General features: G+C 38.9%; 1 protein-coding gene across 6 annotated transcripts in view; it reads right to left on the bottom strand.

Annotated features, from left to right (window-relative positions):
• Positions 1-15,360, bottom strand: part of caskin1 (CASK interacting protein 1) — a 109,046-nt gene that overhangs the window by 11,740 nt on the left and 81,946 nt on the right. For 2 of the 6 annotated variants that reach the window (XM_028021992.1, XM_028021993.1), the window contains exons 11-17: positions 13,954-14,199; positions 8,367-8,471; positions 7,595-7,713; positions 5,109-5,190; positions 4,563-4,672; positions 1,930-2,040; positions 342-443 (exon numbers count right to left, since the gene is read on the bottom strand). In XM_028021992.1, coding sequence (XP_027877793.1) covers positions 342-443; positions 1,930-2,040; positions 4,563-4,672; positions 5,109-5,190; positions 7,595-7,713; positions 8,367-8,471; positions 13,954-14,199 — 875 coding nt within the window. The remainder of the gene's footprint in view (positions 1-341; positions 444-1,929; positions 2,041-4,562; positions 4,673-5,108; positions 5,191-7,594; positions 7,714-8,366; positions 8,472-13,953; positions 14,200-15,360) is intronic. The other 4 variants (XM_028021995.1, XM_028021994.1, XM_028021997.1 and 1 more) reach the window with 4 other exon arrangements.

Genomic DNA, 15,360 nt, shown 5'->3' with positions numbered 1-15,360 from the left:
TCTTTACATATATATATTTATATAGAAATTCCAGCCACACTTCAGATTTTTATTATTTAAAAAAAATTTCAAATTCATCTGGTTCCTTCCAAGTTGTTAGTTGTAACATGACAAGTAATGTGATAAGTATGAAAACATTTACATCACCCTCTATGTTCAGAAAAAGTTCCGAAAACATGTTCTACTACTACTTATGTCAATAACCTTTATGTAACCAGATTAAAAACCTTGTTGAGATATACAATCGAATCAGTTTGTTTAGTTTGAGGAGCATCAAAGCATAAAATAATAAAAATAGCTAATAAAAAACACAACAATCAAAAGCAAAGGCTGTTACTCACAGGTTTCTGCTCTGGCAGCCACTCTGTGACGCTCAGCTTGTTGATCTCTGATGTGATCTTCTTTCTGTGACCAGGCTTGGTTATTCCGATAGCTGTCAGATCCTAGCACACACACATACACACAAGCAAACACGCGTTAAGATCCTATTTTGATTGCATTTTCCTCCACAGCATTGCAGTTTCATCAGTCCAGGAGCCCAGCAGTGTTTCTCTCTCGTTCTCTCACCCAGACATGCTCACAGAGGGAAGACATGGGACGGCGTGACACCTGATGGAAGCGTCTGGAAAGTGGGTAGGAATAGCGTGATGATGCAAATGTCCGCAGATCCAATGAAAGGCAAGGGAAGACGAGCACAAACGTCTGCAGTGAAAGGAAGCATCTAAAAGTCCAGATTCGCCCGATTTCAGATAACGGAACTCAGATATAGTTTTTGTAGACACACAAGGAGACACTTCTACAGTAAAACATTAACAACACACACACATTCACACAGACCCACACGCATATCATTGATTGTACAACTCATTTTTGTGTGCGTAAAACAACTCAAGACAAATCTCTAATGGAGTCCTTTAGCTTTTTTAAGAAAGGTTGTTCAATCTATGCTCTAAACCCTTCAGCATATACAGAGTGCATACAGTATACATATAAATAATTTATAACTACTGAAAATTATTTATATAGTGGCATGCATGGTGGGGAGTGTCAATCTGGTTGCTATGGAGCAGCCACAGGGTAAAAGGTGACAGAAAGGTCAGGAGGTCAAGTGGAGCGGAGTCTTTTGCTCTTATGATGCTTGATGTGATCTTTGAAATACATTTAAAAGAATTTGTTTCATTCGAAAAATCATTTGAAAATATATAATGCATTCCACCTTCTGTGACATCCCTAACATATTTTTTGTAAAGACAGCAATTATATTTATCCTTTTTTTTCTTCTTGTGGGGAAAAATCACGTTCAGCAGAAATGTTTTCTGCACGGTCTGCACGTTGCAAACATCAGTGGTATTGAAAAACGTCAAATTGTAATTGTAATAAGCGTCAAACTTTCTGCTAGACGCCTGGGTCATTACTCATTTAAATAGGGCCGAGTTATGTCAGCATGCTAGGCAGCTTCCTTTGTGTGAGGTTTAGAGGTTTGATGCAAAAGTTAAACTGGTTTGAACACATTTGACTAAATGAATAAATCTGTAAATTCATCTGAAAGTATTCCAATATTTATATGGACTTTATTTTGATTTTTAAGTGAGATTTATTGTTTATTTTTGCCAGTGCCGTCATGAGAGCTACGACATTACATGAAAAATAAATTTAAAAAATCAGAAAAATACCAGCAAAGGGGTAAAACAACAAAAGATGACCCGGGGCAGGTGTGACAGGATGCAGAGAACAACGGGGGTATGGGGGTTCACGTTCATAACGATGTTTAATTGTATTCATGAGATTTTTGCAAAGGTAGGAGATTATATACATGCATCTGGACAACATCAAGGACAGCACGAAGCAAAGTCTGTCAGACTTGGTTCCACTGTGGTCCTTGGCGCAGGAGGTGTGAGCTCTCTGGGGTTCAGGGTTCAGTTGCCTTACCTCCGGAGTCATTCGGCTAATGGTGGGCAGGTCATAGCCCGCGCCCAGGAAGTTTGGAGCGTAGACCTGCAGCTGAAAGTCGCTCAGCCATTGGACAACGGCCTCTGAGCTCTACGGGAGAGAAGACAGGGGGCATGCGGTCACTGGCACCGTGTTTGCTTCTTCACAGCCACTTCTCATCAGCCAAACGGGGTCATACAGAGGGCACTCCTTAGTTATTACCGAACGATCACTTCAAGGTCTAGCTAGTAGGTCGAATCTGTGATTATTGGTAGTTTATGAATGTTAAAAGGTGCCATGTTTTCTACAGATTAACATAAATATAGAAAGTGGCTGGTCTTTTAACATGACTTCCTCCTAAATTGATAAATTAGCCCAAGGCTGATTAAAAAATCAGAAAAATACCAGGCTTTGTTGGAGTTGTAGTGAAAATGAATTTAAAGTTAGGAACAGGAGAGACCAATCTCTTCTTCCTTGGTTTTTAGACTGATAGCAGTAATTCTAAAACTTATAATAAGTGTTAACAATGCTTATAAAGTTTTAAATAACTTTAAAACAAACTTTTCCTGGGTCAAATTTAGCTTCATAACATTTTTCTATGAAACACGAGCAAGACATGTTTCAAATCTTTAAGTAAAAATGCTCTGTTAGCTTAGTTAGCGTGTGTCTTCAGGGAATGGGATTGTGTCGTCAAACCACAGACTATTCCACGCAGCGGGATAAACCATCCAGAAATATGTTGCAGTTGCATGGAAGGGCCAGTTTTCATTATCAGATAGAAGTATAATATTTATGTTGCATTACCCAGGGTGCTAGCAAGTGCACCATGCAGCCCAGGTGCTCTTCACTTTGAGGCTTCAAGATAAAACATTTAGACATTTCCACATTTAGACATTTCCTTCCTAACTTTGTTTGTCTTCTAAAAAATTGCAATCAGTCAAACTAATGTTTATATAGAGATGGTCCATGAGTCTAAATTACGTGATTTCTGTTCTCATGTACATACAGTAGAGGTCTGCTCTGTAAGCAGAGACAGAAGACATACACACTGCAAAAAACTACAGTTGATATTTCTGTGTGTTTGTAGACAATTGTACGCAAAATCTGAGATGCCCTTGACCACCTTTGTTTCCATTAACCTTAAAATTGTAGAATTGCAAAACTAAATTTACAAAAATAAATGTTCTTAATGGAAACACGGCAATTTTGAATAAAACTTCGATAAACATTTTTGCGTAAGCATGAGGCGCTTTTCCAGCCGTACCAAAATTGATGCATTGGCAAAACTGAAAGGCAAAAACAACATGTGTTCACATGTTGTTTTTTTTGTGTTTTTGTTGTATCAGACGAGTCATACCAGTTTATATCTGGCTATAATACATATTTCATGTTTATATCTGTTGCCACCATGACTTTTAATGACACTGCGTGACCAAACTTATTCACATGTGATTTTAACTGCACCCCTTTCTAAATGGAAATACCGCAATTGCAAAATTTTGTTTTTTTAACATAAAGTAATATTGACAAAGGCAATGGGACTACTACTGTTAAATCCACGAACAAACTCGTGTATTCTCAGCAGTTAATGGGATCTTGTCTAATTGGATCTTCTGAGTTTTTAGAAAACAGCCACAAATGAAAGAATCGTTTGATGTTTATTAGCCACAAGTCTGAAAATGACAAGAAGATGTTCTGAAATGGCTTGATTAGTGTTTTTAGTGTCCATTTCTGCTGTCAGCATCTGTAGTTGCTGTTTCTACTCATTATTTCTCTTGTTGTGGTGCATCTCCTCTTCCACTCTCTCTATATATCACGACTGGCTTTCCCTCTCATCTCTCCGCCATGTTTCCCTGCTGATGGAAGCATCGGGAGGCTGGCCAGCAAGGAGTCAGGATTCCACTGTAGCTAACAGATGGTCGTCAGAACATGGCTTACATAGCAGCACACAGAAATACTGCAGGCGACTAACGCACACATTCGCCAGCAAAAAATCTGCTGTCGTTTCAGAACTTAAAATAATAATATGCAATTAGACGTGAAGCTAAATCAACACTAAGCCAGAAAATGGCATCCAATTCTGAACGGTGTAAGATCAGATTTCACACTTTTTGTGCCGAGAGAGTCCTCCCACAATTCCTGGGCACCTGCCACAACTCACACACACGTACACACTCACACAAGCAATAACCATTATCTCTGTCAAAGTTCTGTTTGCCTGTGGCGCAGTGACTTCTAAGAGTCTTTCCAAAGGTAAAAGAAAACAAATGCTGCAATGGAAGAAGAGAAGCTGCAACTGAAAGGAGTGGATGATGAAGTCACACAAACACGCTAGAATCATAGAGCAGAGATTCGTATGAGACCCACTCACGCACTCACCGTGTCGTGGCTGCATCCGAAAACTCGCAGCACGGACGAAGCCAGCTGCGAGAGAAACCGCTGGGACATGTTGGTGTGTGTTGTATTAATGCATGCGGGCGTGTGTGTGTGTGTGTGTACGAGTGGGCTCGAGGTGACTGTGGAGCTACATCCTCATCCCGATGCAGTTAGAAGCACATGGTGGCGACTGACTGAGTAGGATTTTTTTTTTTTGTGCTGAAGACTGAATCTGTGGGGAATCAGGACTGTCCTACCTTCCCTTCGCATGGAACCTCCCCCTTCCTGGTTGCCGTGGCATCGTAAGGCGGCGCTTCGTGAAGCGGACAGCCCGATTGGCTGGACGTCCGAGAGGAGCCGGCAGAGCCTGACGGCAGAGAGAAATCATTGGCTGATGACAAGCCGTCAACCAATATTTGGACACTGTCGTCCATCAACAGATAACTTCTCTGGATAGGTCTCTGACCTTTACCCTCCTCCTCCTCACACTCAAATATCTGCCTTGCCTGATTGCTTCGCCAAACAACCAATCAGATTCTTGCTTTCCAAGACATAAAACACAATCTGAACCAATTATGCCGTTCTACACTTCCTCCTACATCCCCTGCCTTGGCCATCTGTCTGCTGAACAAGCCAAGAGCTGTGTGTGTTTAGAAGTGATATGATGACATTATGTAAAAGGCCAAAGCTTTAAGGATTTTGTTATCTAACCAAAATCTAAATTTTTTTAAACCAAATTCTTATGTTTCCACTTTCCCCCCCAAGTTGGTATAAAAATCTCAGCAATATTTGCTTCCTCTAACCTGCAGGTTGGTCCACCGACTTGGACTGCTCCATCAGATGCTCCTTGGCTTTTGTAGACTGGGACAAGACAGTGGCTAAAAGCTGCAAACACACATGGAGAGACTCGTTAAAGCTCATGGATTAAGGAAGGCTATCCCACAAGTTAATGCTATTAACTTTTTACTTCCAGTCACATTGAAAGTTTCTGTTTCTTTTCTGCTTTTTGTGTGTATCTTCTTTGTCTTCTCAACCCTCCAGCTGGTCGTGGCAGATGGCCGCTTGTACTGAGCCAGGTTCTGGTTCTGCTGGAGGTTTCTTCCTGTTAAAGGGGCGTTCTTCCTCTCCACCGTCACTACATACATGTTTATTATGTGGAATTGCTGTAAAGCCAACTACACAATCTCTGCTACGTCCAGCAGGAGTGAATGCTGCAAGTCAACCCGAAGCAATCTGGTCAGTTTCCATTTAAAACAAAGTTTGGCATTTTGGTGGCATTTTATAGCACATTTAAGTAACTATCTTACCTTCAATTCTTATGAGAATATAGTGATCTTGCTGCGTACAGCAGCACTCCAAATCTAAACAATGTAACACTGAAACTTTTTTGCTTCTTCACCGAGTCACAGATGCTTTACATCTTCGTGAATTACAGAAGCATCGACTCGGTAATCTTTTCCCAAACATTAAATCACCTCACCACACTTACTTTAGATGCTACCAGGTCATGGTTACAAAAACACTCTTCAGTGAAGGTGTTATTGAGGAAAGCAGACTTAAAGAAAGATTTTTTTTCCCCCACAGAAGATATGTCTAGGTTTGATTAAAACGCCTTTTTTCCATCTTCCTATATTTTTCGAAAGAAGTACAGTGAACTATAAATATAACTTGCCGCTGTTGGTCTCACCAAAAGAGGTGTTTATCACCACACCTGATCTTCTACTGAGTAAAATATGCTCAAAATTTGCCGTTTACAGTGTCAGAGAGATGATTAAAGTGAAGTAAGAGGAAGCACAGCAGATATAAGATTTATTTAAACGTAACTGTATTGACCATCTGGAACAGATAAGAGGAGCTCTGAATGTTTTACAGCAAATTTGCTGTTTTATCCTCTTTGAGTTTTCAATTTCCTGTCATTTAAATTCTCAGTCTCCCAGAGTTAGGATAAGGTTCTATGTTCTGTAGAGGACAAACAAGTGGTGGGACTAGATTAACATCTTTATTCGAGAAATTTGAAAGGTCTGTAGTTAATTAAATCGCAGTCAGTTGTATTTTAATCAAAAAATATATCTCTGAAATTTAAGAAAACCCTTTTTGCTGCTAAATTATTAAATAAATAGACATATGAGCTCAACAACAAAGATCCGTTGTATGCAATAAGAAAAAAAGTTGGAACATGTTAAAACCTATGCAGTTAATTAATCAATATTAATGTGTCAAAGCCTCGGCCCTAGAATAAACACAAAGTCTGTTGGTGATAGCTAGTTATGCTAGGAGTGCTGCTTGAACTAATCAGAAATATAACAGCCTAACATCCTCAGGAAAGAGTTTTACTAAAACTGGTGATCGGAAATTAGGCACAGATCTCTGTTAAAGATTAGTTCAATCATTTTTGTCACATAGAAAACAATGTTGAAGATACAGTATATCTCAGGTCGATGCTTTAATATCACTCTGCTGGTATTTACGAGTCCCTTACGGTCACAAAATCAGCAAGAGATTAAGTTACCAATGGTATATGTGAAGGAAGTAATATATGAAAGAAATTATTTTCTGAAAAAGGAAGGGAGTGAAATCTGCTAACAAGTGCCTCCTAGAAAAATTGTGGTGCAGTGCAACTGGATTCTATGTACTATTTACAAAAAAACAAATACATGTTTCTTTACTTGCAACCTTAACACAATTGCTTTTCCATGCTGCTCAATTATTTGGTGCGCATTTTTGGGACAAATTACAAATTTGCTAACATAAATAATTAAACTGCTACTTTAAAGAATTAAAGGTGAAATACAGTATGTAACTTTTCCAAAAATCTGTTTTTTCCACATTTGTTGACACTGTCACCATATATTGTTAGTATGAGACAGAAAATATGAGAAAAGATTCCACCTCTTTCCTCAGCTACTAGTGCCATCTGAATAAATGCACCGCTCCCAACCAAAAACTACCAATCAGAGCCAGAAGGCGGGTCTTAGCGTTGTCAATCAACCTCATGCACTTGCTGCTCAATGGGATAATGTCGGAGAAACAACTTACCGTTCCAGGGAAACGGTTTATCTGCCATCATCTAACGATACTACTAAAGGTATGCTAACTAGCCTTAGCATTCATGGCAGACTATTTTGCGGTGAAACAGCAAAAAGTAGCAGCTTATCTATGTTGTATTATACTGTTGCTAAAACGTGATGATCGTTTTAGCAAATATGAAAAGAAAAATCTTTATAAAAGTTAAGACACTGTAGCTGTAACTGTGGCGTCAGATGTGTGTTATGGTGTGTGTGTGCCGAACCTTCACGCCCTCGGCCTGCGCGTGGAGGATGTGCGCGGCGTTGGTGGCGCTCTGACCGCTACCTGAAGACCTCACACTGGTCACGCTCCCAGAACTCCCCACGCTGCTGCGATCTCCACCTGAAACACACACACCCACACGCGCGTGCACCCCAACATACGTGTGCAATCAATCATGCACCCATGCAATTGCCCAGTCGTTGCGTGTAGATATCGTCCAACACATAAAGCAGACACACACGCGCGCGCACACACACACACACACACACACACACAGAAAGGTTTAAATGATATCCGGCGCCGCGGTGTTCGTGGTGTGACTCTCCGTTGAAATGCACTGGACAGCGTGTGGTTGGATGGACAGGACGGACAGACAAGGCCGACAGATGACTGAGTGACCAACACAAAAGTGGGAAAAAAGACATGCCTCTTGCTTGCACGCTCATCAAAAACACGCACACTATTCCTTCTATTCATCTTTCGCTCTCTACACAGACTGTAGACCGATGCAAATGCCTGCAGCCTACACATACGGCTACTGAGCTCAGCTAGGCTTCAGATGGAGGGATAAGCAGGACATGGGAGGGGGGAACTGTCAGGAGCAGGTCAAAAAGTATCTGAATGCCTTCAAGCACCATCCTCTGACGGCTCAAACAGTGGGGACCGTTGGGCAGGAAGGGTTTTTCACCAACAGACGTCAGATACTGTTTGGCCCTGTTCAGACTTTTTAGGAGTCAGAGGTTGAGGGCTCAGCGCAACGCGGCTTAATTTACCTGCCACGGGCTTGCGCAGAACCCAGATCTCTTCGTTGGAGCCTCCATGGGGCCCGCTGGATGGAGTGGGAGAACTTTGAGGACTTGCCTCTGAGCCTCGACAACCTTCAACACAGAACACCACCGTTAACCGCTAACCGACCCTAAAGTGGCACAGGGAGCTGCTGACTTCCAAAGAGAGACGAGCTCTTTACAGCGGCAGCAACCGAGACTTTTCACATTCAAGGTTTTGTCTTATTGGGGCGGGTGGGTAATTTGAGCCTGACGGAGAAAATGGAAAAAAAAATAATAAAATATGAGAATAAAGTCATATTATTATGTGAAGTTATAATACAATTTTATTCTCGTAATATTATGACTTTATTCTCACATTATTAGTACTTTATTCTTGAAACATGAGTTTATTCTTGTACTATTTCAACTTTATTTTTGTACAACTATTCTTGTAATGCTAAGTAGTAGTATTACTAGATATTTAAATAGTATTACAAGAATTAAGTTGTATGACTTTATTCTCATAATATTATGACTTCATTCTTAAAACATGAATTTATTCATGTATTTTTTCCAACGCTATTCTCGTAATATTATGACATTATTCTTATGTCTATAACTAATATTATATTAATAACTAATAATTCCTCAATAACTCTTTGAAGAATATGAATTAATGAGCTACAACAATATTTAATTTCCCCTTGGGATGAATAAAGTATTTCTGAATTTGAATAATATTATGACTATGTTCCTGAAATATGACTGTACTGTTGTATTATTTCAACTACTCTAGTATAGCTTTATTTTTGTTTTCGTGATATTATAACTTTACTCTCATAATTTTAGAACTTTATTATGTTACTTTTATCTTAGTATATCCCTAATTTGTCATAAATGACAAATAATGTCAATTATTGTCATTGTCATACTTTGAGGAGAGTAGCACAAGGTTTAGATATGAACAGGTTTATTAGCAACAACCTATTTATCTTCATTAGTTCAAATGTTAGCTTGACGTGTGTTTTCAGTATCTACTAATTAACACAGATTAAAGTAAAAATGTGTCATTGGTATCTGAACCGACAGTCGGAAGGATTCTGTTTTTGGTGGCTATTGCTGGACTGGTCAAAAACTGGAAAATATGACACCAAAGTGCTAGCTAACTGTGTTTTCTACAGTCGCATGTCGGCTGTTGTTTCATGTTGCTACAACGTTGAGCTAAACCTTAAGAGGTGGTTGGTCATTTAGCTAATTTACCATTTCTTATTTTTGAAGCTTTGGTTGATATAAATCCAAGTTTTTATGGTACCAAAAGGAGCCACTTGACGTTAATTTGTACCCACTTTGGGGCCGGGGAGCGGAATGATCTGGAATTAGCTTCAGCTGATAATACGAAGGTTGGCCTTATTGTAGCTATGTTGCTTTGCTATATTGTATGGAACCTTGAATCTCTTTCTGACATGGAAAATACTGGATTTAGAAATGTTGGAAGTTGTTTGGAAATCTCACAGTTAAGGTATGGATCTAGATTTTCTTCATCATTCCTGCGCTAATTGTGCTAACGGTCAGTATTGAATGGTAAAAACAGTCGTTCCTCATATAAAGGATCAAAGAATACTTACAACAGGAGGGAAATATCATGAATACTTATAATTACAGTTTTTAAAGAAAATTCGGAACTGGCTAACTGGTAGGGTAAAGGTGACGATCAGAAACTGGACACAGATCTCCCATCAACTGATCTTTAGGAAAATACCTGATCTCATTACATCAGTGCAGTTATAGCTACAGCTATCAATCATTTTCCTTAGAGACTGATGCTTGTGTTGGGCCAAAAAAAGTGAATTATTTTTCGTAGAACTCCGTTATTTACTGTAACAGTCTATTTCTTTTTTTTTTTTTTTAAAGTGCCTTAAAAAAGTTTTAATATACAGTGGACTCCTGCCTATTCCCAGTTCAGTATTTGGAGATTTTTCTGTGAAACATAACATCAAATTATTTACGGAAAATTCATCTTTTCATAGAATTTTTTTTGTCGTGCATATCTAAAATATTAAAAAGGAACTGCAGCTTGGGAAGCTGAAATATCTGGCAACAATACTACTTGATGCACTACCGGCTGGAGTTTGAAAAGCAGCCAATCAAGGAGCATCTTTTATTTTCCTTGGCAGTGATTGGCTGTAGCACTGAGAGCGGATTTAAGGAACACTGTTAGCTCCTGCGATAGTGCCAGGATGGTTTCCACTGGGCATACTAACGCATGTCAGTTTTCAAGTCCTTCTATTGATTTTTCATTGGATTTACTTGGACTTTGACTGGGACATTCCAACACAAATTGATATGAATACAAATTAATTTTTTTTTTAATTCTGTTTAGGCTGAAAAAAATCAGCTTTAATCTCATCTGACAAGAGCATCTTCTAAGCCTTACGCTCTCTATCCCTGATTTGGTTTCTGGCAAATGTCAAACAGAATTTTGTCTAATTTTCTTTGAGCTCTTTCCGTTCACTATTCCTCCTTAAATGACACGTTTGTGAAGTCCCAGGTTATCATTTTGCAAGGCACTGCATGTTCCCACTTTGTGTTTTAAAGATACCTAAAAAAGAGCGCCACTAAGGGCCAACTGTCGCAGCTCGCCTGTCTCTTCGTTAGCACTTTTACTTAGCAGCCGTTTATACCCTCATGTGAGACAAACAATTTCATCGTGAGGCGTGCCGTAATCCGTCAGAGTTGTCTGAAAACATGAAAGGGACGAACGTGTCTGATCCTTCTGAATTCCCAGAATATGTTTAGGAAGTAAACAGCGACGATTTCCGATCCCTAATTAGTGCGGACATAATGAACATAGCAGATACAGCAGGTTTCAAATCTAAATCTGCAGCACATCTTCATCCTCACACATTCTCACTCCCTCCTCCTCTCTCCCACACACATAAAAAAAGGACAGCAGATATATATAAATATATGAAAACATTTATATACTCCTTGTGCATACATCAATTCTTTACACAAATAATACCTGTGTATATACACATATACGCCAAAAAATGTACATACACATACATATATAATGCATCCATTGGTGTGTGATTATATATGTTGTTGCTTGTAAGAATGGGGCTGTAGTGCATTTGGAGAGTGCTATAAACCATTATGGCCGCTTTATTAAGGGCTTAATAATGGTTTATATGTGCAACCAATAGCGCTCCAGGGAAACACACACATCATAAAGTCTGATTTCCTTTCATGTGATCACACAGCTCCTTCTTGTGGTCATATTGCGTTCCTCCAAGCGACCTCGGAAAAGCATCGCTTCCACCTGAATCACGAGCAAACGTCGCTTTTGAATGAAAATAAGACGAAGCTGCTTGTTCTCAATTTTTTCTTGTTTTTTTTTTTGCTCTTGGAGGTGACAAAATGGTAACCAGGCAACAGAGGCGGTTATAGGATGTCAATTCCTTACCTGAAAATCATAGGTGACACTTTTAAAGCAATGTTTTACACAACATGTGAAACTTTACACCTTTGCAACTGTTAATTTTTGCAGCGCTGCAGCGGGTTTTCGTTGAGGTAATTTGCACTTGCGAGTCTACAAAAATTAATATTTTGTTAATAATAAGTCACGAAAGCATATAAAACGCAAAAACCCAAAGAAATGATCTCTTTTAATGGAAACAGTCTTTTTTTGTCTTTTTCTTTTTTACGGCCAAGTGTGCTGGTATCGTCCAATATGGATATTACAGGGTAATGGTTTTATACTGTGGCAGACTCATCATAACTGCACAAACACACACATGTATGCACACACACACACACACACACACACAAACACACATATTATGGGTGCAGAGTTAAGGTGGGTAGAAGTGTTAGTCTGATCCAGCGTGACGACAACACAAGACGAGGACAGAACAGAAAACATTTTCTGGTCAGGATAAAGTTGTGTGTAAAAGTGGTGGTAAGCAGGGAAAAAAGAGGAAAAAATATTAAAAACTTAAATATAAATAAAGGAAATCCAGACACTCAAATGAATCACAAGCAAACTCAGGGAAACTGGTAAAATATCCTCCCTGTTTCTAATCCTAATAATGATAGTTAATAATAATCCAAGTGGCGAAAAATAATAATAAACAAGCCAAATAAATGGTTTGTGATGGACTCTAATTTATGTTAAGATAATGCAACATGAATTGCAGAAGACAAATTATTGACTCATTGAAGTGATCATGTAATCTTTCACTGGAAATGTTTACAGAGTTCATTTTTGTAAAATTAGTTCTGACCTTGACGTGTTTGGCACCAAAAAAGACGAGCCAGGATGTGACGGGTACGGGTTTTTCACCAAAACAGTTCCAGTGCTAGACCAAAGATGGCGCTACAGTCACCTTTTAACCCAGCTATGGACTGATTCACCATTGTGATCCACAGCCATTATTACATTACAAACAGGAATCTCAATGGATTTTATTGTAATTTCATTTGATAGTCTAAGAGAAAGTACAAATTAATTGTGAAGTGGGAAAAAATGAAGTTATTGCTACTAAAAATCTGAAAAGTGTGGCCTGCATTTTTATCAAGTTTTAATTTTCATCATGTTTTAATTAAGCGGTCCGAGCCAAGAACAAACCCGACTTGTTATTATAATTTACATTTTATGGTTTTTGTTTTTAGACTATAATGTGAGTCACCAGTGGAACGTCTCCTGATTTTAGCTTTTGTTTGACGTCTTCCAGCTCCAATCTGTCATGTGTTGTAACCACAGGGTGAGTGAAGTGAAAATGATCTGGGATATGTGATTGTTAGGAGCGGAGCAGGGCGGGGCTACAGGCTCAGTCATTATTACAATTTCTTAAACTTTGAGGCCACTAACCTAGTTTGCCAAGAGCAAACGTTCAAATGCCCATATCATCTTCTTCTTTTTTTTTAATTTTTGTGCCTGACATAATCAGAATCTATAAATAATTCAAATCTTTAGCAAAACATGTTCGGCTCATTGGTCAACACTTGTTTCTGAATGTATAATAAAATGAATACATTTGCTTATAAAATGGAAAGTTTAGTGATGGCAGAGATGTTCTCCATCAGCTCAACAGCAGCAGAAAGAACTGCTCTGATTTAGCGCTGGAACTGCTGATTGGTGGACAAAAACCAAGACTACCAGAGGATGTTTACCTCCACGTCAGAGTTTAATGAAAACAACAAAACTCCTTATTCTCATTATTCCCACCTAAAGTATCAAAATTACACTTTAATTGCATGCTTTCAAATGGGATGTAATGGACTATATTCACTAAGAACGGCTCGTCTTTAAATAATGGAGATGATAACCGTAAAGAACAAAAGTTAAACAGCATGACAAACATAGAAAATTAGATAAATAATGATCTATAACAGAAAGGTTTAATGGCTGCCTTCTCAGAAAATCCATTAAAAATCTGATTGGAATTCAAAATGATCAATTGAGATATTTCAGTTTCAACATGACACAAGTTTGTAGAAAACATGAGAGGAAAGCATCCATTAAAGCTTCATCAGTAACACATAATAATAATAATAATAATAATAATAATAATGAAAAGTGGGTGTATACCTGGGGCAGTGGGTGTGTCTCCCTGTGGGGTTGTCACGGGCGACCTGTTATACCCAAAGGAAGTGAAAAGTGGAAGCAGTGGCTGATGGGAATGTGGTGGAGGAGGAGGCGGTGGAGGCAGGATATGGATCTGATGGAACGTGGTGTCGTTGCCGTTGACTACCGCGTTGGCAGGGGCAACCGTCGCCGGGGGAACCAGCGGTATCTTTTGAAATTGTTGAGTACAAATGACTGTGCTGGCCAAACCTAGACAACACCCACCGTGACGAAGCACGGAAACACACACACACACGCACACACACACACACACACACAACCAGCCAACAGTGAACCACCGTCACAGACGAACGACAAAACAGAGAATTACATGTAAGAAAAAAAGAGGAGGGAATAATAGAAATTAAAAAACAAAGACTGAGGTTAGAAATCAAACCGAGAGAAGAAGGGAGGTGAAGCAGGCAACTGATGGAGAAAAAAAATCACAGGGATGGAGAATAGGAGGAAGAACAAACATGGGCGATGGGGGCAATGTACAGTATGAAGAGGTGCAGAGTTTAAGGTGGGGGTGAGTGACATCACCACAAAATGAGGAGTCTACTCTCATGTCTTTACATGGTAGCACATTTGCTATAGCAGAACAATATTTAAATCACTACAGATCTAAATCTCTATAAAGATGTCATAAACTTATAATAAGCATAATGATTTCTTGGTGCATAGAGCTTCATCAACACCTTCGTTAAAACATTTGGAAATTGTAAAATAAAAAGTCTAAATATTCAGTCTTAATGTGTGGAGAAAAGCAAAATGGCCTCAATCTAACAGTTGGGATGTGTGACGGTGCGTCCCATAACACAGGTTATATGTTTGTGTAACTGCAATATTTGTATCGAGAGGCCGAATGTCCATCCTGCTACACGCAAATGTAGGACAAAACTACTAAAATAAGCCGTTTTTCCATCAACTTTTTTAATGTATGTTTTCTTGCATCGCACTGGAAACGGCAACATTCAAAATAACTTCCCCAATTTCGAAAGAAAGTAAAGAAGTTTACTTCAGATGCCAGACAAAGTACCAAAGTCTTTAGCATGGAAAGACTGTTGCTTCATTGAGCCAGTAAAGCTTAGCCCCATATTTTAGAAAACAGCGAAATAAGTGAAAGCAGACAAATGCATTTTCTTCAAATGCATCTGGGAAAGCAACAGGATGGTTATGCAGACTGTCATTTGATGAAAAATAAATGTAAGGAAAGATGTGCAGAAAATCTGATGGTAGGCTTAATGTTAGCTATTTTCATGACTTAATGCCTGCTATTTCCAATATCATGAAGTTATTTAAAATAATGCCTGAGGACAAAAAGACAAGCATAGAGCCATTTCAAATGAGATATTAAAAGACTGACTTGTA

The sequence above is a fragment of the Xiphophorus couchianus genome, chromosome 7 (assembly GCF_001444195.1).
Source record: "Xiphophorus couchianus chromosome 7, X_couchianus-1.0, whole genome shotgun sequence".
Lineage (NCBI taxonomy): Eukaryota > Metazoa > Chordata > Actinopteri > Cyprinodontiformes > Poeciliidae > Xiphophorus > Xiphophorus couchianus.
This window is presented reverse-complemented; position numbering and strand designations above follow the sequence as displayed.